This window comes from Mesocricetus auratus, unplaced genomic scaffold, assembly GCF_017639785.1.
Source record: "Mesocricetus auratus isolate SY011 unplaced genomic scaffold, BCM_Maur_2.0 Super-Scaffold_100003, whole genome shotgun sequence".
Classification (NCBI taxonomy): domain Eukaryota; kingdom Metazoa; phylum Chordata; class Mammalia; order Rodentia; family Cricetidae; genus Mesocricetus; species Mesocricetus auratus.
In genome coordinates this window covers 78,613,614-78,636,855 of record NW_024429188.1, presented here as the reverse complement: position 1 = coordinate 78,636,855, position 23,242 = coordinate 78,613,614, and the positions used below count along the sequence as shown (strand labels likewise).

The window sequence follows — 23,242 nt, the reverse complement described above, 5'->3', positions numbered from 1 at the left end:
AAGTTCCGGGTGTGCAGGAGCTGTTCAGTCGGCAGCCTATTGCTTAAGCATAGTCAACCAGATATCGGTTGACGCCCCTTGCTCGAGCGCAGTCAGTGCTTGTGCTATGACCACCTTATCTCTTTTGTTTTGGGTTCTGAGCTTGCAGACCAGCCAGAGAATAAACACTATTCCGCAGCATAGGACTGCTCCAAACAATCCCACCCCCACCCATTCTTTGAAATATGAAACAGCTGAAGAAATCCACAAAGACAATCTCTCCGTGAAGGACAGGTCAACTCAAATTCATATGTCTCGCCATCCTTTTGCTCCATAACGGTTCTGGTGAGCCATTCTGGGACCCAAAAGGGATTTTCTTCATTCTCTCCGAGCGTAGTTACCTGCAGTTCTGAATCCTCCTTGAATCCAAGGGGTCTCCGATGGTGCTGACGATGATGAGGTCTCAAGTTCCTGGGTTTCGGCACCAGATGTCCCGCGCTACCGTCTCGCCAGCAAGAACGACGCGGCACACTTAGGATCCTTCTGCAGAACAGCTTTAATGCGTCTTGAGAGGGAGAGCATAAGCTTACAGAGCGGAGACCCGGGGAGTGAAAAGCCCAACCCTTATATAGCTCAGCAGTCCCCGCCTCGGACGTGTCATCTCCTGACTGGCTCCTGCTCGTCAGCCCATATGACGCCACGGGAGAGGCAGAGAGTAAGGGATAGAAAAGTAGCAGGCACGTGCGCACCAAGGTTGTTTACTCCAACTGACAACGGGTGTCAGCGCCATCTTGTAACGGAAAATGTGGGGGCGGCTCCCCACACAAAGCCATACATAAAATGATATAGAATTTATAGGTAGCCTATGCTTATTCTCCCACATGCTCTGAATTAGCATTAGATGATTTATGATTTCTAATACAAGTGCCATATGTGTTAAATACAATATTATATGGGAAATAACAGAGAAAGTTTCAAGTATGTACACATTCTTCTCAAGTATATAGACATAAAAATACATGCATACATATTTATATGTATGCAAATGCGTGCTTTGCATTTTTTGAGATATGAGTTTGTGAATATGGAACTCAAGGACACGGAGAGCTCTTATTTATTTGAAAATAACATAGTTTCTTTGAAGCTCACTTCTGTTTTTTTCCCTTAGTTCCTTATTTTTCATGTTTCTTTGTTTTGATCATTGTCTTTACTGTCAGAAGCATTACTTGGCTATCTGGCAATCTGAGTATCTGCTTATAGTTAAGAAGGAAACAACAGATTTGAAAGTGGGCTTCTGCAGAAAGCAGTTGGATAGCCACCTGTTGTTGAATTTTATTCCGTTTGTTTGTTTGGTTTTGGTTGCTATCTGTTACATTTTGACCCCTGGGTCGGGGACTGTCTTCAGAGAAGAGACTGCATGATCTTGACTGTCAGAATCTGGGCACAAATTTGGGTGAAAAAATCTGAGAGGCTCACTGTCAGTCTCATGAATACTTCAATTTCATCACTATTTTTTGTGCCCCATCTCAATTCCAGGTTGCTTTGTTTTCATTGTTTTGTTTCTGGAGCTGCTGTGAATTAACATAATGCATTTCTCGTTTTTTTTTCAGATGCTTTTCTCTACTCAGTGGGTGTCAGGAGAGGGAGATATCTAGGTCTTCCTCCCTCAGATATCCAAAGTCTTTTTTCTCATTAATGCTCACCCTCACCTCCACCGGCATAGTGCTTAGATCCTCTAACTACTATTCCTTCCTAGTATTCTGAGAAAGCATAGCTGCTTTACAATACCTCCCTCTGAAGATGCTTAAGTTAGATTGACCTCCATTCTGCAAAATCAGTTACCACTCCTACAAACACCTTCTGTCTTCATGGTCTCTGGCTCAGATTTGCAGAGGTCTTTGATAATGCTAATTATGAAACACTAATGCTTTTGTTCCTTCTTCTCCCTATACCAGGAAGCTATCTATGGACAAAACATGAAGGACAAGGAATTTACAAAAGGGCACATAGGATATTCCTTTGTGTTGCTTACTACAGCTCTGTAATTAAGTCAACAAGTATTTAGTAAGCTCCGACATACAGCATTGGTTAAAAGCTTCAAAAAGGCTACCTTGAATATGCTTAAATTCTGTATCTTCTCTTTATTTGAAATGGCACATAGTAATAATGGTACTCCCTCCCAGAATTGTGAGAAACAAATGAGTGAACACTCATTAATTTGCCTGGCACCTAGTCATCCCTCAATAAATGTTATTATTAACAAAGTAGTTATCATTATTACTATGACTCAGGAGCTCTTCAGGGGATATAATGGAAAACAAAATATAAATAGATCTTTATCCAAATAAAAAGGAATGGTTATAACATTGGGGACACTGAGGCTACAACTGCTCACAAATTTAAGACTGGAACAAGGGGCACAAACATGATGTTGTCAGGGACAGGAGCTCCTCTTCATAAATACAAAAAATAGTGTGCATTGTGTATTCAGTGTTTACTCTATACTAAGTGGTTTACATAAATGACCCCATTGAATCCCCAAGCCAACCCACACTAACATCTATATTTTATGTGTAAGGAAATGAAAGCACATAGCAGTTTCCTGAAGGTCAAGACAAGTGACAGACTTGGGATTCCACCCAAGACTTGACCATGGAACCACACATCAGACACACTGTGCTTTATTACACTTAGCTAATAGCTAGTGCTCATTATTTATTAAAGGACACTAACATAACCAAGAGACAAACATTTTTATCTGAACATGTTTATTGGATTCTTTTCCTTGGATGTAGGAGGATGTAAGATTTCACAAGGATCCGTGAAAAGATAACAGTGAATCAGAATAGAGAGATTTAGGGATGGGAGACCACTGACAAGCTTCCTAATGTGGTCTCAGAATGACTGAACAAGGATTATCACTATATATATATACTTGGGCACAAAATAGACCCCTGAAACTAGGTTTTGAGGCCTGGATTCTCCTTTTTTATTGTACTCTGATATTCGTTTTATTGTATTTTTATTTTAATTAGAAACAAGCTTGTTTTACATGTCAATCCCAGTTCCCTCCCCCTCCCCTTCTCTCCTGTCCCCCCACCACTGGCCCCTATTGCATCCCCTTTCTGCGCCCCTGGAAAGGAGAGGCCTTACATGGAGGATCTTCAAAGTCTGTCATATTATTTGGAGCAGGGCCTAGACACTTCCCCTTGTGTCTAGGCTGAGACAGTATCCCTCTATGTTGAATGGGCTCCCAAAGTCCATTCATATACTAGTGATAAATACTGATCCATTACCAGAAGACTCATAGATTGCCCAGGCCTCCTAACTGACAACCACGTTCAGGGGGTCTGAATCAGTCCTATGCTGGTTCCCCAGCTATCAGTCTAGGGGCCATGAGCTCCCCCTTGTTCAGGTCAACTGTTTCTGTGGGTTTCTCTAGCCTGGCCTTGACCCCTTTGCTCATCAGTTCTTACTTTTTGCAACTAGATTTCAGGAGTTCAGCTCAGTGCTTAGCTGTGGGTGTCTGCTTCTGCTTCCTTCAGCTACTGGATGAAGGCTCTAGGATGGCATATAAAGTAGTCATCAATCTCATTACTGAGGAAGGGCATTTAAGGTAGCCTCTCCAATATTGCTTAGATTGTCAGTTGGGGTCATCCTGGTAGAGCTCTGAAAATCTCACTAGTGCCAGATTTCTTTTTAAACTTATAATGACTCCCTCTATTATGGTATCTCTTTTCTTGCTCTCCTCTATTCTAACCCTGACTCAATCTTCCTCCTCCCTCATATTTTCCTCTCCCCTCCTCTTCTCCCTTTCTCTTTCTCTTAACTCCCTCTCCCTCCCCCATGATCCCAATTAGCTCAGGAGATCTGTCCTTTTCTCCTTCTCTGGGGGACCATGTATGTCTCTCTTAGGGTCCTCCTTGTTTCCTAGCTTCTCTTAAGGTGTGGATTGTAGACTGGTAATCCTTTGCTGTAGGTCTAAAGTCCATTTGTTAGTGAGTACATATCATGTTTGTCTTTTTGTGACTGGGTTACCTCACTCAGGATGGTTTCTTCTAGTTCCATCTATTTGCTTGCGAACTTCAAGATTCCACTGTTTTTCCCCCGCTGAGTAGTACTCCATTGCGTAAATGTACCACATCTTCTCTATCCATTCTTCAGTTGAAAGACATCTAGGTTGCTTCCAGTTTCTGGCTATTACAAATAATGCTGCTAAGAACAGAGTGGAACAGATGTCCTTGTTGTATGAATGTGCATCTTTTGGGTATATGCTGAAGAGTGGAATTCCTGGATCTTGTGGTAGACTGATTCTCATTTTTCTGAGGAACTGCCATACTCATTTCAAAAGCGGCTGTGCGAGTTTGCATTCCCAGCAGCAGTGGAGGAGTGTTTCCCTTTCTGCACATCCTCTCCAGCATAAACTGTCATTGGTGTTTTTACTTTAGCAATTCTGACAGGAGCAAGATGGTATCTCAGAGTTTTTTGATGTGCATTTTCTTGATTGTTAAGGATGTTGAACACTTTCTATGTGTCTTTCAGCCATTTTAGATTCCTCTATTGAAAATTCTGTATTTAGTTCTGTACCTCACATTTTAATTGGATCATTTGGTGTTTTGGGGTTTAGCTTCTTGAGTTCTTTGCGTATTTTGGAAACCAGCCCTCTGTGAGATAAGGGGTTGGTGAATATCTTTTTCCATTCTGTGGACTGCCATTTTGTCTTTTTGAATGATAGAATTTTGTCTTGTGTCATTTGCCTTACAGAAGCTTCTCAGTTTCAGGATGTCCCATTTATTAATAGTTTATTTCAGTGTCTGTGCTACTGGTGTTATTTACAGGAAGTGTTCTCCTGTACTAATTTGTTTGAGGATACCACCTACTTCCTTTTCTAAGAGGATCAGTGTGGCTGGATTTATGCTGAGGTTTTGATCCATTTGGACTTAAGTTTTGTGTATGGTGATAGACATGGATCTATCTGCAGTCTTCTACATGGCAGCATCCAGTTATGCCAGCACCATTTGTTGAAGATGCTTTCTTTTATTCCATTGTATAATTTTAGCTCCTTTGTCAAAAATCTGGTGTTCATAGGTGTGTGGGTCCATATCAGGGCTTTCAATTTGATTCCATTGGTCTATCTGTCTATTTTTGTGCCAATACCAAGCTGTTTTCAGGACTATAGCTCTGTAATAGAGTTTAAAGTCAGGGATAGTGATGCCTCCGGAAGTTCCCTTATTGTACAGGGTTGTTTTAGCTATCCGGGGTCTTTTGTTTTTCTATGTAAAGTTGAGAATTGTTCTTTCAAGGTCTGTGAAGAATTGTGCTGGAATTTTGATGGGGATTGCATTGAATCTGTAGATTGCTTTTGTGAAGACTATCATTTTTACTATGTTGATCCTACCTATCCAAGAGCATGGGATATCTTTCCATTTTCTGGTGTGTTCTTTAATGTCTTTCTTTAAAGACTCAAAGTTCTTGTGATATGGGTCTTTCACTAGTTTGGTTAGCATTAGCCCAAGATATTTTATGTTGTTTGTGGCAGTTGTAAAGGATGATGTTTCTCTGATTTCTTTCTTAGCCCATTTATCATCTGTATATAGTAGGGCTACTGATTTTTTTGAGTTAATCTTGTATTCTGCTATGTTGCTGAAAGTGTTTATCAGCTGTAGGAGTTCCCTGATAGAATTTTTTGGGTCACTTATGTAAAGTATCATATCATCTGCAAATAGTGAATATTTGGCCTCTTCTTTTCCAATTTGTATCCCCTTGATCTCTTTTTGTTGTCTTATTGCTCTAGCTAGAACTTAAAGTATAATACTGAAGAGGTATGGAGAGAATGGACAGCCTTGTCTTGTTCCTGATTTTAGAGGAATCGTGTTGAGTTCTCTCCATTTAGTTTAAGTTGCTCTCCATTTAGTTTGATGTTGGCTGTTGGTTTGCCGTATATTGTTTTTATTATGTTTAGATATATTCCTGTTATCCATGTTCTCAACAAGACCGTTATCATGAAGGGGTGCTGGATTTTGTCAAAGGCTTTTTCAGCATCAAGTGAAATGATCATGGAACTTTTCTTTCTCAGTTTGTTTAAATGGTGGATTACATTGATGAATTATCCTATGTTGAACTATCCCTGTTAGGCATGCTTGCATCTATAGTTCCTGATAATTTACCCAGTATTTCTATTTCTAGTATTCTCTCCGTTTGTGTTTTCTTTTCTTTTTTTTATCATTTTTTATTTTAATTTTAAATAGCTTGTTTTACATGTCAATCCCAGTTCCCTCTCCCTCCCCTCCTCCTGCACTCCCCTTCCCCCCCAGCCTCCCACCCTATTGCCAATTCCTTCCACATAGGGGATATCTAGAGTCTGTCATTTCACTCTGGATAGGGTCCAGGCACTCCCCTAAGAGTCCAGGCTGAGAGAGCATCCCTCTTTGTGCTATGGCACAAGATGACTGTTTGTATTCCAGGGATAGACACTGATCCACTGCTCAGGGCCCCATAGGTTGCCCAGGCCTTCTCACTGACACTCACATTTGGGGGGTCCAGATAAGTCCCATGCTGGCCTCCCCGCAGTCGGTCTGGGGTCCAAGAGCTCTCCCCTGTTTAGATTGTGTTTTCTATATTGTCTCAATTTCAGTGTTCAGGGCTTGAACTGTTTGAATTGTTTCCTTCATCTGTTTGAGTGTTTTTACTTGGCTTTCTTTAAGAGTTTTGTTGATTTCCTGTATTTTTTGCTTATTTTTTCTTCCATTTCTTTAAGGGATTTTCTCATATCCTCTTTGAGGGCCTCTATAATTTTTATGAAGTTTTTTAGGGTCATTCTCTTCTGCTTCATCTGCATTGGGATATTCAGGTCTTGGTGGTGTAGAGTCCCTAAACTCTGCTGGTGTCATATTGGTTTTTCTGTTGTTAACTGTGTTTTTTATTGTCTTCTTCCCATCCCTTATGCCAGTGGGTGTGGGTATGGGTCCTGGTGGTATGGGTCTAAGGTTCTCTTCCGGTGGGTGCAAGCAGGTCCAATACTCTGATGGCTCTCTTCCCGTGGGTGGTGGTAGAACTCCTTCCATGTGTGGAAGGGGGACTAGGACACTGGCAGTCTCTGAATGAACTGGTCCTCCAGGATGGATCCCCCAGTATGTAGTTTACAGGCCTTAGGAAGCTCCATCAGGGCAACGGAAGGAGGACTGGACACAGGCCCATTCTTACCTTCCCCCGTGGTGGGAGGCAGGTGTAGGACCCTGGCAGACTATGGATGGGCTGGTCCACTGGGACAGATTCCCCTGTGTGCAGTTTCCAGGCTTCAGGAGGCTCTGAGCAGGGCACTGGAAAGCAGGCCTGATATTTGTTTTAAATGAAGTCATGTTTGTCTATAATCACATATTGCTGGAACACACATTTTGGATATTTTCCCCAAGTGTGGCCTTAACCGGTTAAGTAAAGATGTTAAGAGAAGCTTTTCCTTTGCTAGCCGCTTTGGTTTATCCCCCGCCAGCCACCTGGGCTCTGCCGCATTGTAGTCTCCAAATAAACACACAAGACGCTGTATTAATTATGAAGCTGTTGGCCTTGCTTGTTTCTTACTGGCTAGCTCTGACTTAAGTAATTACCCCATAATTGTTAATCTAAGTATTTCTCTTACCGGAGAATAGTTCCGGGCTTCCTACCCCATGGCAGTTACATGTTGACTCTCCGTGTGTTTCTCCCACCCAGAGTTCTCCTGGACTCCTAGTCCCACCTATCTTGATTTCCTATTGGCCAGACAGTGCTTTATTGACAAATGCACAGGACTTCCCCCAACATCTCCTCTTTTCTGTTTAAACAAAAAGGTCTTAACTTTAACACAGTCAAATTGTATATAACAAAACAGTTATCAAATAAGAACATAGTTACAATATTTTAGCAAGATTTAAAGAAAATATCCACCCCATCCTTGTGAGTCCAAAGTTCTATATGTAGCTTATCTTTTATCATAACTAAGGAAAACTATAACTATCTGCCTTCAACTCTATCAAAGACCACAGAAGGATAATATATAAACACTAGGATTGACAGAGACAGCTTACTGCCTGGACAGTCACCCGAAGTTCCACTGTAACTTTGGGGCATCCATCTTCAGCCCATAGGCCACAATGTGTCTGGAACACTTCTCAGCAAAGCAGGAAATTTCAAACTGTCCATCTGCATTGGCAGTCTGTCAGTCATTTTTCTTTGTCCTGCAGAAAGTCTCTTAGACTCTTCCATGAGGCAGGAACCCTGTAAGACTGAGTTCAGCAGTCACTTTCCTGTGGGTCCTGCATGTCCAGTTTATACAGCAACAGTCAGTCTAGGCAACAGCAGTTTCTTGCCCAAATGGCTAATCTTGCCATGTTGAAAGCAAACTCCATAACAAGTTTCTTCGATGCCCATCTTCCTCTCAGACGTAATTGGTGCTGCCAGGAGCAGACATTTCTCATTGTCAAGAAAAACCCTAAACCATTTTAAATGCCGTTTTCTGAAGGTCTTTGAGAGGTTTGAAGACTGTTTATCTATCTCAAATATATTTCTGTATATCTAGAAAACCTAACTTACCTAACTATAAATTCTGACTATTATAAGTAACTACCTATAATCTCTATTCAATTATGCATTATGTTGTAAAAGATCAGTATAAGCACAATACTTAATCAAGAGGAGAAATATTCATATCACAAAACTGACCTTGAATTTGTATCAATAAATAAAAAACCATGCCCATACCATAATTCCCCTTTTTACCATAAAAAAAGATTGGCTGTGATCATTAATCAATTATAAACAATCTCATTTAAATGAAAACAAAGATTTATATACATGATGGGAATTAGGACGGCGCTCATTCCAAACTGCTTCATGCTCGAAGGGGGCACTGTTTATACCATGGGGATCATGACAAAACTCAGAAACCTGTATAAGTCCATATTTTCAGGGTCTGTATGACTGCATAATCTTAGCTGTTTCAATTGTTGGAACATCTGATCCACTGCTTCCGGGGGTCTTGGTTCGTCAAACCACAGAAGCCTGGAAGGAATCCTCAGCTTTTCATTTTCTGTGGAAACATAAACTAAAACTCCTTTTCCGAGTAACATATCCTTATACTTAAATTTTGAAGTCAAGGCATTTTTAAAAGATAGAAGTTGGATTAATTCAGCAGCATTTATAATCAAGTGTACTTTAGGAGCAGTTCCTTCCTGAGCAATCAAAAAACTGAAAAACACAATAGCGTACAGTATCCAGACTCTTTGTGTATTTTCCATCTTTATGTGGCTTATTTATTTATCTATTATTACTTTATTTATTTTACTTTTATTTATTTTTCTCTGAGACAGGGTTTCTCTTTGGAAATCTGCCTGCCTCTGCCTCTGGAGTAAATCCTACCAGCGTGCGCCACCACAACACCGGCTTTTCTATTTATTTACCACTTTGCCGTTTCATTTTCTCTCTCAATCTCACGTATATTTTTAAACACAATGTAAACCTTTAGAGGTTTTTCTTCATCCAAGTCTGACTTTACTGTAAATCTTTATTTCTGGCCACGTGTCTTATCTGTTAAAACCTCGGCTGTTTAAACTGCCAGGTTTTTTTTTTCCCAAGATGGCGGGCGTAATTGTGACTCCAGCCGCTGGCTTGGAGTTGTGGTCACTTCCACTTCCAGCTGTACGTACAACTTTTAAATCGTTAGCAAAGCCTCTTAAAAGAACCTTGTTGGCTTTGGTTTTTTTTTTTTTAATGCCGAGTCAGGAAGACTAACTTAAGCCAGCCGCGAGTTTCTGCTTGCTGCTAACAAAACAGAGCCTACCTGAGAAAATGCTGCTACCAAAAATCAGTGCTTCTCTCTGTTCTTCTGTTTCTAAAATTTCTTTAAAGCTTTTGTTATTTTGCATGGAAATTCGATCCCACTTCTGACACCATTCTGTTAAGAGAAGCTTTTTCTTTGCTAGCCTCTTTGGTTTATCCCCCGCCAGCTGCCTGGGCTCTGCTGCATTGTAGTCCCCAAATAAACGCACAAGACGCTGTATTAATTATGAAGCTGTTGGCCTTGCTTGTTTCTTACTGGCTAGCTCTGACTTAAGTAATTACCCCATAATTATTAATCTAAGTATTTCTCTTACCGGAGAATAGTTCCGGGCTTCCTACCCCATGGCGGTTACGTGTTGACTTTCCGTGTGTTTCTCCTACCCAGAGTCCTCCTGGACTCCTATTCCCACCTATCTTGATTCCCTATTGGCCAGACAGTGCTTTATTGACAAATGCACAGGACTTCCCCCCAACATAAAGAGAATATTCCAATTTCTTAGGATGTTCCTTATACCCACTGTCTTCTATTATCCTAAATATGAGTGCTTTGCATGGGGCTGCTAAGCTGGAGGGGAAACAGGCTTGGAGCATTCCAGAAACAAGTCCAGCAGACAGGATATAAAGAAAGATTTCCCAAACTTCACAGTGATCACAGTTGTCTATACCTCACTCTATGTGAAATAAGAGTATTGTGTTTGTGAACATCATATCAGGCAAATTATTTTCCATCCAGCTTTTGGCCAAGTCCAAGGCTTGTGATTGTGAATTATTCTAAGTATCAGTTTTTGTTTGTTTTGAGACAAAGCTTCTCTTGATGTCATGGAACTCTCTTAGTAGACCACGCTTGCCTGAAACTCAGAAATCTGCCTTCCTCTGCCTCCCTAGTGCTGGGATTAAAGGTGAACACCTCCATTGCCTTCCATAAGTATAATTTTTAATAGCATAAATTAAATTAACTTAATGTTTTGAAATCTCTACATGTGTCTAGCTTCTTGTTCAAAAGTGATGTTCCCATTTTGTCATTCAAATAAGAACTTTTTGAGGAAGTGATTTTAGTGTAAAATTCTGAGGAATAACTTCCTTGGAAGCCAGTTTGAGGCCTTCTCAAGCACAAATCTGAAGGGATGAAAATTGACTTAATAATAGCATAAACTGCTGGACAAATTTAGATATCACTGCTCCTTACTATGGCCTTCTTCTCTTCTTTAAAAGTTTAAAGAAGCTTAGAATAGAGTTATCTAAAGTCATGAAACAAAAACCAATGGTGTGTTTCAATTGCCATATATTAATAATTCACTTATTCTGGTTCATATCTACACAGTAGACAAAAGCAGCAGCATGGATCATCAATGGTCTTACCATTTTAGACTGTGATGTCAACAAAGTTGTCTGTCTGGCAGGTGTTCCTGCCAATTCTATCTTGCTTCTTGTCCTAGTTTTTAATTACTGTGCCAAAACATGGCAACCAAGGCAAACTTATAGAAGAAAGTGCTTAATGGAACTTACAGATTAAGAGGGTGTGTTCTTGACTATCATGGTGGGAAATATGGCAGCAGGCAAGTGGGCATGGTCCTGGAGCAGTAGCTGATAGCTTACATCTGATCCACAAGGAGAGAGAGAGAGAGAGAGAGAGAGAGAGAGAGAGAGAGAGAGAGAGAGAGAGAGAGAGAGAGAGAGAGAGAGAGAGCCTGGTATTGGCTTTTGAAATTCAAAGTACAACCCCACTTACCCACCTTCTTGAACAAGGCCATACCCACTCCAACAAGGCGACACCTTCCAATTCTTCCCAAACAGTTCTACCAACTCAGGACCACATTTGAGTCCATGGGTGCCATTCTCTTTCAAGCTACCACATTGCTTTGCAATTTTAGTGAGAATCCTGGACAGGGCCAAGAAGTATGCCTTATTTTCTCTTGTTTCATCTTCTACACTTTATTCTCATCATTTTCTACCAATACAACTAGAGAACCTTTGTGATTACTAATAACAGAGCATGTTTTGGACTTTGGACTTATGTGAAGGGGAACTTTCCATTGCTAAAGAGGGGAATTGGTAAAACGGGTCCCAAGGTGGGTTCACAGTGATAACTCCTCCTTTGTAATTGAATACTGCTGCTAGCTTTTCCCTTAACTTCAAGGTATAACTTCATTATACCTTTGTGGTTATGAGGACACTCACATCAGGTTCCTCTCTCTCTCTCTCTCTCTCTCTCTCTCTGTCTCTCTCTCTGTCTCTCTGTCTCTCTGTCTCTCTCTCTCTCTCTCTCTCTCTCTCTCTCTCTGTGTGTGTGTGTGTGTGTGTGTGTGTGTGTGGTGTGTCCAGTATCACATAGGCAAGAGAATCCCAAAGAATAAACTTCAAGTTTCAGTAATCTCAGGGAGTTGCTACCCATTAGTTCTAACAAGGTTGCCTAAGAACACAGAGGGCAGGATATACTAGCCAGCACAAAACACAGTGCAGCGTGTCAATTCAAAGATTTTTAAAAATAGAGTTCCAATGTTTTATTTTGATTGTAGATAGACAGATGTACTCTCTTTCCCAAAATGCTCTATGCCTTTCAAAACAGAACACTAGCGTTCTTTCTGCTTTCAGCCCTGTGGGTGTTTAAAAACTTGTTTTTATTTTACTGGTATTGATTTTGCACTTTGCCTTCTTTCATTCACTATGTGTCATAACCTACCAATATCTCAGAAAGCAGTTGGACTTTTGCAGGAATACTAAAGGCAACCACTGTCCAAGAAAGTCAGGATACAGGTTTACTGAAAATTTCCTAAAGGAAGGTGGATGTCTTGTTTTGATCTGTTTCTAATCTATTTCTGAAGACTGTGTTGGGATTGGGTAGTGGGGCGAGCTCATTGAAACATAATTCAGGAGACTGAGACTCAGCAATCTAAAAGATGGGAAGAATACAGTAGCTACTCAGAAAAAATTAAGGGATACTTATTAGAGATGGTACAAGGGGCTTGGGGGTAAAGGTCAATTTGGGTTATGTTGAAATTTAACATGCAAGTAAAGTTATTGAGGTAAGCAATTCACTATTTGAGTCTGGAATATAGGAGAGAGGTCTAAGCTGTAATAGTAAATCTGAAAGTTATGCCATAAATATGCAATTTCAGTTCATAAAAGCAGAAGTGGTCACCAAAGGAGAGAGTGTAGATAGAAAGGAAGCTAAAGACCTGAGTTTGGGGAATTCTAATATGAAGATAACAGAAAGTTAAACAAGAACCCATGTGTAGGCCAAACAAAAATGGCTGCCTGTTAACTTCAGTTTCTTGACTAGGTCAAAAGCCAAGAATTTTTAGAAGAGTTCAGAACCAGAAGGAACTGTAGACAGCATTTTTCCCAATCAAGAATACTAACCCAAGATAAAGGAGCCATGTATTCTAGTCCTGATTTTATGCTTGAATGAGTGAGCTTGTCATATTACTTGGCATCTCTGAATCTCCCTTCTCTACCTAGAAAGATACCTAATTAGATGACATGAAAGGTTATGGTAGCCATAATTCTGTATTATCAATTTTATAGAAGACACTGAGTAGGGTAATGTGTAATGTACCCAAACATTCTTTCCTTAGGAACAGTTCATTGCTTCTACTAATTTTAGATATATTAGAATCTCAATCCTGATCCCTGAGTCCCAAGTTTAGCATCTAAATTTGTTGCTATGAGCTTGGTTTTAAAATTCCTTGGGTGATACTAATATGTAGTCATGGTTATCCCACCATATTCTATGTAATCAAAGCATGGACCTATTCTGTTAGCTGCTATGCTGCTCTGTATATTGACTTATATTTCCAACAGAAACATAATTCAACTAATTTTTAGTATTTTTTCTGTCACATGAAGCTTATCACAGGAAGTTAGCTTTGTAGACCTTAGGATACAAAAGTAGTGAGTATCAGCTTTCCTGCAAGCTTGGTAAGAAGGCACAATCATAACCTTCTTGGCCTCCAAACTCTATTTGAAATGCTATAGGAAACAACGAGGTCATGGTTGTAGGGGCTGCAGAGTAGAAACATTATTTTATCTTTTTCTTTACCTTTTATAATAAAAGATACAAAAGTTTTTCCAAAAATGAGTTACAAGGCTACTGAGCAGTATATCAGGCATAGTATACAAATACCATCATCTTTGTAACAACTGTGTAGCAGTCAAGAGTCATATAATTTTTTGTAGCATATCATACTGACTTACAGTGATTTCTCATCAAAGCTTTGCAACTTTGTAAGCCAATAGGATATAGGATTTGTTTATTTAAATGCATGTTTTCTACTGTGTGATATGCATTTAAAATGGAATCCTAGTAACCACTTCTCTGAGGAGTGTGTGTCTAGTAGGCTAGGCATTTTGTACAAAGACAGGAGACACAGACATGGATTGTGGAGACCCGTTATTTACAATCTTGCCATATACATCTACCACTCTGGTATTGCAAGGAAGTGATTTTCTCATGCACAGTGCACCAATAACTAGCCTGGTAAATTTCCTTTGAGCTCCCCTAGTCTAGTTCATGCCTGTGCTTTAGTGCTCCTTTTAACCCTAAATCACTTTCTTAGCTGAGGAGCATAAACGTACACTGTGTATGACTTGGTTTGCTTGTAAAATTGTCATATTTGATATGTTTAAAAATGTGGAGGCCTTGGGGGAAAAGCAGAAAAATTCATGGGGGAAACCAAGCACGTCCTCAGAAATATTTTCCCCCCTCTGGGTCTTCATAGTTCTGCTCCATTCAGATGTGTGGCCCATAATAATGAAGAGAAGCTTGGAATAGACTTTGAAATTGCTCTAGGGTGACTAGGACTCAAGATAATTGTAATTTTTAAAAATAGGTTTCACCGTTGTTTGGAACCATCTACAATTCAATTTACTTTATCGCACAAGCCATGAATAATGCTATGAAAGAAAATGGACAGGCTAGTGCTACCAGCCTGGTTCAGCATTCCAGAAACATGCGGTTCTATGGATTCAACCAGCTGATAAGGACAGATTCAAATGGAAACGGAATTTCTGAATATGTAATCTTGGACACCAACGGGAAAGAATGGGAACTCCGTAGCACCTACACTGTGGACATGGAAACTGAATTGCTTCGGTTCAGAGGGACCCCCATTCACTTCCCTGGTGGCAGGCCCACTAGTGCAGATGCAAAATGCTGGTTTGCAGAAGGGAAGATCTGCCAAGGAGGTAAGGAACGGTAAACCACTGGTCACCAGTTTAGTTCAGTGTGGGTTAAAGGGATACTTCTATAAGACAAGGTCTATTTTAATATTGAAGCATTCACAAAGTCACACGTTTGCATTTCAGATTGCACAAACATCTTGGTACTTCAGTTCCTCAATTTTAAAATAATCAGAACCACAAAAGGCACTTTCTAGTCTTAAGGAATCATTCACAAATTGAAAGCTAACCCATCATTGGTTCTGAAAGAGGTCTCAATCTTTCTTCAAGACATTACTCTTATAAAAGGAAAGTGTCTTCCTGTCCCCCTGACCCATCTTGAGTTGCCTGTGGCCTGTGGCTGTTTTCCTATACTAAAAAGATCACCTAGGTCTCCCGTGAATTTTCCAAATCCTGTCAGTCAAATTCTACTACAAGAATACCATATTTACACCATCTCCTCTCTGAACTACCATTACACTAAAATTCTCTGCCTTACAGCTTAGCACAAAATCAATTTTCAGTTGTTTCTTGTGTATTGGTTGTGTCTCCTCACTCCCTGAATATACTGCTCCTTGAGGGTAGGAACCACAGCTAGTAATTCTGATGTCCCTTAGCAGTTTGATTGACTAGTAGGACTAGTCTAGCTTTTGGAGGAAGGAAACTTCATCAAATCTCTGAGAGCTAGAGCGTACCTTTAGAAGGACCCATAGCATTCTGATTTAAGTATCTACCTAGACCTTTCCAAAACCAAGTGCATCTATCTGAAATAAGCTTTCACTCTGATTTTGCTTTAACATGACACATCCAATTGCCTCTTTACTCACATCATCATTTATTTCCCCTGAAATATTTGTAAACTGTATAGATATTTAGATTTCATAGAGACCAACATATATGCTTATGAAGGCACTAATTGCCAAAACCAGACTGTACCTCACCCTTGAAGGACAAAATATGATATAATTCATAAGTTCTGTGGACTCAGATGGGTTAAGAAGGTCTTTTATTTTAGATAACATAATACTTGCCCCTCGCAGGTAAGATGCCATACCTACTCTGAAGGATTTTATTGCTGTTCAACTTAAATTAATGCACTCAAAGTTTTCCATTTGTAGACTTTTTCCTCCAAAGAGGAAAGTCCGGGTCAGCTTTAATTCATGTGATTTGTTATTGTCAGAGTGGTGAGTGGTTTTGCCTCAGAACAGTGAAATTGCTTTCTTGTCCATAAAGTCAACAAGACAGACTGTGCTGTAGAAAAATGGAATTAGGTTAGGTACATGTGGCTTGATTTTAGAGTCACCAGGAAGCACAAGGAGTCGCTCTGTGGTGTGCTGTATTTACTGTTTTTTTTGTTCCAATGCTGTTCTTTTTCTTTCTTTCTCTCTCAGCAGGTATCGACCCTGCCTTAGCCATGATGGTCTGCCTTGCTTTGCTTATAGCCTTGCTGTCTATTAATGGATTCGCTTACTTTATAAGGTACATTTTTGTTCCTTTTTGGATACACAAAATAGAAGTCCACAATAGCCTTGTTAATGTTGATTTCCAGGAAGTCATGTTTCAGTACAATTGCCTCATTATATGACCCACCAATTTTCTTTTCCATAGTGATTTACCATCCCTACTGGCCCCATTTAGAGTGAAGTGTTTTCATGATGTTGAAAATAACTTTCTCAGTTGTAGTGTCAGTGGTGATGTTTCCTATGAGTAGCTGTGGTTCTCAACATAATGGTTAAATAAAAGAACCAGAATTTTAAGCTTCTCTATTACTGCTTATCTATACCCCTACCCCCTGATAGAAAAGGAACCATCTTCTTCCGAACTGGTATGGTAGTGAATTAAGTTGGAATATTGTGGGAAGACTTTGACTAGACACTAAGCTCTATGAATAGTAGTGCTAATTTCTAAGTTTAGAGTAGCAGGTCCTGCTTGTTTGATCACTCAGTGTACAAAGGCAATTGCTACTAAGTCTGAAGATCTGAGTTTGAATCATCAGACCTACAATGGTGAAACAAGAGAATTGACTTATACAAATTGTACTCTGACCTACACAGGCACGCTATGGCCCATGAGTACTTAGTGCCCCTCTCCCACGCACACACTCAGAATATATAAAGTATTTTAGGGGCTGGAGAATAGCTTAGTGAATAGGACTGAATGCTGAGTTTGACTCCCAGCACCCATGTCAGGTAGCTTACCACTGCCAGTTCCAAGGAATCTGATGACCTCTTCTGGCTTTTGCTGGCACTGCGCTTATGTACATACCCATATGTACACACAAATATGCATATAATTAAAAATAAAATCTTAAAACAAGATTATAATAAAGATTAAATAAGCAAAACTGAGTAATACACTTACCTCAGTACATGAATCATAGTGAACACTCAATAAATGGAAATCATTAAGCCCTTTGTAGATATACGGGATTCTCCTGCTGTGAATCCAGAATCTTCATTTGAACACCTGTACCTCTTTTTTTTTTCCAAGACAGTGTTTCCCTGTGAAGCCCAAGCTGGCCTCAAACTCAGAGATTCACCTGCCTTTGTCTCTCAAGTGCTGGGATTAAAAGCATATGCCGCCGCTGCCCAGCAAGCAATATCTATGCCTCTTGACCAGAGTATTAAAATCTGGACTTCTACTGTTCTTCTTCCTTGGATAGAAACCACCCTCTCTATTCATCAACATCCTAGTTATCATCAACTCTCTTTTCCTCCATCAAATCCCTCAATAGGTGGTTCACTAATTTGATGGCCTGTTTCAAGACTGGTCTGAACATCTCTCAATCTGAAAATCCTTTCTTAAGATCTTTGTATTTTAAGAGTTGGACTGTGTCCACATGAGAGTAATCTGGGGACACTGAAAAATAAAATAGGTCTCTGTTTTCCACCTTGTCATTTCTTTGTAAGGGTAGTCCCAACAATAAAATGTATGGACTCATTGGGAGTGGAGCTATTTTGGTAAATTCCAAGAAAAAGTATGCAGAGTGTATGAACTTGAACAAGCCACTTAACCTCATTCTCATTTGTACAGTGAAGGAGTTAGATTAGACGATCCTGAAGAGTCCTTCCAGCTTTGCTATTTTAATGAACTTAATGAAAAAATGAGATCAAAACCATCATAGCAGGTGTTAGTCTTCCAATTTCATATGTTGGTATCTCTGCGAAAAAAGAGTAGGTAGGTTATAAATTGTTAAAACACACTTCTAACTTCTGTGGCTAGAGCATGTCACTGCTAAGAATAGAAATTTAATATCCTTTATGTGTTTCCAAATAGCTTAATATTTAATTAGCATCCTTAGATGCTCAGAAAAAACAAATGACAGACAATAACCCCTGTCCCTGGAGATTTTAGGAGTCAAAGGCTCTTTCCAGCCAGTCAACTGCTTATATTAGTAATCGACATCCCCAAATGATAATTCTTGCTGGTCTTTTAAACTCAGTGGACTGGTACTCTGGGCTTTGAGTGAGTTCAACCCATTAATCATTGGAAAGAGAAGGAAAAAAAGGAAGACCCACAAAGGTAGGTGTGTGTGGGGGGAGGTGGGGGGTTGTTTGGAGCTTGTGAGCTGAAGGGTAAAGAAGATTGGAGAGGAAAATGATTGGAGAGGGACATGATTAGAGAGGAAAATGATTGGAGAGGAAAATGAGTTTGAGACAATTGGTACTTCAAGTAGTCACAGAAAACTCAGAGATGGGAAAGAGGCACATCATTTCCCAGAGTCCCTTGGTCCTTGGTTCCTCAGCTAACAAAGCATAAAAGGTACCCTCTTTGCTGCCTTCCTGCCTCTCTCTGCCCACCACTGCTGCAATCAGAAGAGCTGAGCGGCTGATGAGTTTCTGTAATAGATGATTACTTGCAAGAGAGTGACTCTCTGTTCCTTCCTTTTCTGTGTGTTTTGATTGTTTAAGGTTTTTTTTTCCCAGAAAGAAAGACGTGCAAAGAACCCAACCACCCAAAAAACAAAGGATTCTTTGAACTTCTCTTTTCTCCCTACTCCTCTGAACTAGATTGCATTGCCTTTCTGTAAAGCTCTCCTGAGCTTTGTAATACTAATGATGATAATGATAATAACGAGCCCTGCTACTTCCCTGGTGCTGCATGCTTTTCAGAGCACTTTCACATACATTATCTCATTTGATTTTCAAAACAACTCTCTAAAGCTGGTAATGTAAGACCTATCATCCAACTAGATAGGAGACACTGATGCATGAAGAGGTTAAATTATTTATCCAAGGTCACCTGCACCTCGATAATTAATGGCAGAATCAGTACTCCCCCTACCCCTCTGACTGGGAGTCCAATTTGCTCTCTACTACATTAGATTTTGAAGCACAATTATTTTTACCGGTGTGCCTACTTTAAGACAATTTTCTATACGTATGAAACAGATAAGTTGGGGAGTAATGTTTTACTTTGCCAAAAGATTCATGTGCCCTACCCAAGAAGTCCCTCCAGGGCTCTTTTAATTTTCTCTGCAGGGCAGCAACTCCCACCATGATAAGGGACATATTTGTTGGCAGACAATTAGCAACACATTAATTGTTTGTTTGTCTCTAAGCCAGTGAAGTCACTGAGAACAATTGACTGGGTTGCTGGTACATAAAGCTACAATGATGTTATAGAAGGCTCCTTAGGCCAGCTTGGCAAAGCATCTTGATTCTGTGGTTGTTTCTCTCACCCTGGCTCTTGCAGTGAACACATTTCATTATTGAATTTTGGAAAAAAACAAAATCAGAATTTAGCTTCCAGCAGAGAGAGAGAGAGAGAGAGAGAGAGAGAGAGAGAGAGAGAGAGAGAGAGAGAGAGAGAGAGAGAGACAGAGAGAGACAGAGAGAGAGACAGAGACAGAGAGCCATATAGACTAAGGGTCCTTTCTGTCTGGTACACCCATCTGATTGTGTGAGGCAGACATTGTACACTCTTACATGTCTACTAATTGATTTGTATGAAATAATTACATTGATTGTGATTGCAAATTAATAGGCATGTTTGGAGAGAGTCATGTTTAAACCTCGTCTATGTAATAATGCTCAGACAAGAGACCAGTTTGATCAAAGGGAAAACAAAACAAAACAAAACCTCCGAGTCAGCCTACTTGTTTGAAATCATGTAGATAAAGCAAACAACTGACTGAGTTTTTCTGCTTTTCAACCTGTTGCTTTGGCAACGCATGGATGCAACTTTGCAAGACAAGTGGTCTTATGGGCAGAAATCTGGGCCTGTAGCCAGGGACCAAGGATTCCAGTTCCAGCTCTGCCTAAGGCTAGGGAATTTCACAGTATTTGTGTTATTTTGCTTTATTTCCTTAGTGTGTTTTTGCTTATAAACTGGAGAACAATGACTTTTGGCCTTAAGATTATCAGGATGTATAGTGTGAGTAAGACATATGCAGAGTTCCTTAAAATTGTTCAAAGGTGTTTTGAATGGGCTCCTGATTGATATTAAATCACCATTTTATTAATTTGCTGTACTATCTCTACACATTACCCTTGCTTAACTTTTGGATACCTTTAAAATAATATTTTCATGTTTGTGGTTTTGTCTTTGTAAGTTGTGATGAATAGTGTTGTTGTTGCTTCCCTTTGCTGTAGATATTATGATAAAGATCCGTGTATGTGATTTTATATATATATTTATATTATGTATTCATATACATTTGAGCAAATCAACTCAGGCTTTGTGAAAACATGCAGCCCCCCATCTTATTTCATATTTGTTTCAGACGACGTATAAATAAAATCCAGTTGATTAAAGGACCCAACAGAATTCTACTGACTTTAGAAGATGTGACATTCATTAATCCCCACTTTGGCAGTAAGGTAAGTAAGTAGTCCCTTTTCTGGCTGTGTTGCCTGATTTCATAGCCAGAAGCTGCAAGTTACCATTAGATGCATGCCATGTAGTTAGTTTCGATTATGACAAGCTGTAAGAATAAAATGCATGGATTGGAGAGATGGCTTAACCATTAAAGGCTAGACTCACAGTAAAAGTCAAAGAGTAAAATGTACCCTGGGATTTAGAACACTTAGTATAAAGACTTATAAAATATCTCATAAAAACTTGTAAAAAATTGATTATAGATAAAACTATTTTAGACATATGGCGTTAAAGAAAGCATATTATTAAATTGTTTTATCTATTTTTATTTATGTTTTACTATGACTGTTATGTTTTACTATGACTGTTATGTTTTACTATGACTGTTATGGTTACATATGTGGCATGGAAAATTCTTCAGCCACAAAAGAGTCATTTGCAGCAACGTGGATCGGACTAGAGGACATTATGTTAAAGGAAATAAGTCAGATCTGGGAAGGCACTATCACATGATCCTGCTCATTTATTTAAGTAGGAGAATGGACTGGTGATCCCCAGAGGGGAGGGAGGGTAGGAAACAGGGAAACAGACAGAGGTCATATAACTGGTCCCAAATTACAGTAAGAGATGAGGAATAAATTCCAATGTTGTATAGAACAGTGGATGAATGTCACTTAAACTTGCTGTATAATTCACAAGGAAAGAAAAGAAAAGAAGAAAAGGACGCCAAAGTTTACCAACATAAAGAAATGATACAGGAGACTATAAATATGGCTCAGTACTTAAAAACTGTGTTGGTCTTACAGAAGACCTGAATTTATTTTCAAGCACCCATGTCCAGAAGCTTAACCCTAAGTCTAGCTCCAGGGACTCCAACACACTCTTCAGTACTCCACAGGCACCTGCATGCATACGCATACACACAGACAAATTTGCAAAATTAAAATACATTTAAAAAAGAAATTAGTATTGTATGAGAGAAGAATTAATAAAAAAATAAAAAAGGAAATGATTTATATGTAAATAGTTATGGCGATCAAAATGTTAATTACTCTGATTTATTCGTTAAGCATTATGCACATATATCAACAATTATTCAATTTTATACACTGACAGATGTTTGAGTATTAATTGTTAGTTAAAATTGCATATATAGTTCATTTCATATCTCAGTTAAGTAATGCTGATTTTGAACCATGTTCTGAAAGTGAACAGAGTCTACTCTGGGCAATAGTTTAGCTTTGAGTTCATATAACCCCTTTTAGATAAATTTTATATTAGTCTCTAACACCCAATATGGTGCTCATAAGTGTTACTAATAAAAGTTTGGGAAACAATGATTCAACTCATAAAGGAGGGTTTAGTCTCACAAGAGTCCTATTTGTATTTGTGTTATAATCTTCATGCGGACCTGCTACTGTCCCTGGGATACATTTCTGAGATTACATGTAGTAATTGAAGACAATGAAATCACACAAAGGATTCAATAGGTGCCAAATTGGACAAATGAACTGGAAATACAATAGGACTTTAGAGAACTCAGATTAGCAGGAGCCTTTTCAGAGGTCAACAGTCAAATCTGAGCCTTAAAAGAAAGGAAGGCAGAATCTGTCTATGCCATCTATTACACATTGCTTATCAATCACTTTTCTTTCACCCTCCCAGGAAAGATTAGTAGCAAGTTTTGAAATTACACATTAGAAAAAAATCTGGATTTATGAGCTTTTGTATAAGTTGGGGTATAAGTGTTGGCATTTATTTTTTATTTATTTTTATTTAAATTAGAAACAAGCTTGCTTCACATGTCAATCTCAGCTCCCTCTCCCTTCCCTCCTTCCCCGCCCCCAACACCAAATCCCCCACCCAATCCCATCCACTCTCCATGGAGGGTGAGGCCCTTCATGGGGGATGTTCAAGGTCTGTCATATCATTTAGGATAGGTCCTAGGCCCTCCCCCATGTGTCCAGGCTGAGAGAGCATCCCTCCATGTGGAATGAACTCCCAAAGTCCATTCAGGTACCAGGGATAAATACTGATCTAGTACCTGAGGCCCCAAACATTGTAGAGGCCTCCTCATTGACACCCAAATTCAGGGGGTCTGGATCAGTCCCATGCTGACCTCTCACCCATCAGTCTGGGGCCCATGAGCTCCCCCTTGTTCAGGAAAGCTGTTTCTGTGGGTTTCTCCAGCCTGGTCTTGATGCCTTTGCTCCTCCCTCCTCCCTCTCTGCAACTGATTTTCAGGAATTCAGTTCAGTGTTTAGCTGTGGGTGTCTGCCTCTGCTTCCATCAGCCACTGGGTGAAGGCTCTAGGATGGCATACAAGGAAGTCATCAATCTCATTATCGGGGAAGGGCATTTTAGGTAGTCTCTCCACTATTCTTTGGATTGCCAGTTGGTGCCATCCTTGTAGATCTCCGGAAATCTCACTAGTGCCAGATCTCTTCTCAAACCTATAGTGACTCCTTCTATTGGG

The 23,242-nt window shown here is 39.7% G+C and overlaps 1 protein-coding gene across 1 annotated transcript in view; it reads left to right on the top strand.

Moving 5' to 3' along the window:
- Window positions 1–23,242, top strand: part of Gucy2f (guanylate cyclase 2F, retinal) — a 93,140-nt gene that overhangs the window by 16,982 nt on the left and 52,916 nt on the right. The window contains exons 3-5 of the mRNA XM_013122304.1: window positions 14,619–14,973; window positions 16,341–16,425; window positions 20,672–20,768. Coding sequence (XP_012977758.1) covers window positions 14,619–14,973; window positions 16,341–16,425; window positions 20,672–20,768 — 537 coding nt within the window. The remainder of the gene's footprint in view (window positions 1–14,618; window positions 14,974–16,340; window positions 16,426–20,671; window positions 20,769–23,242) is intronic.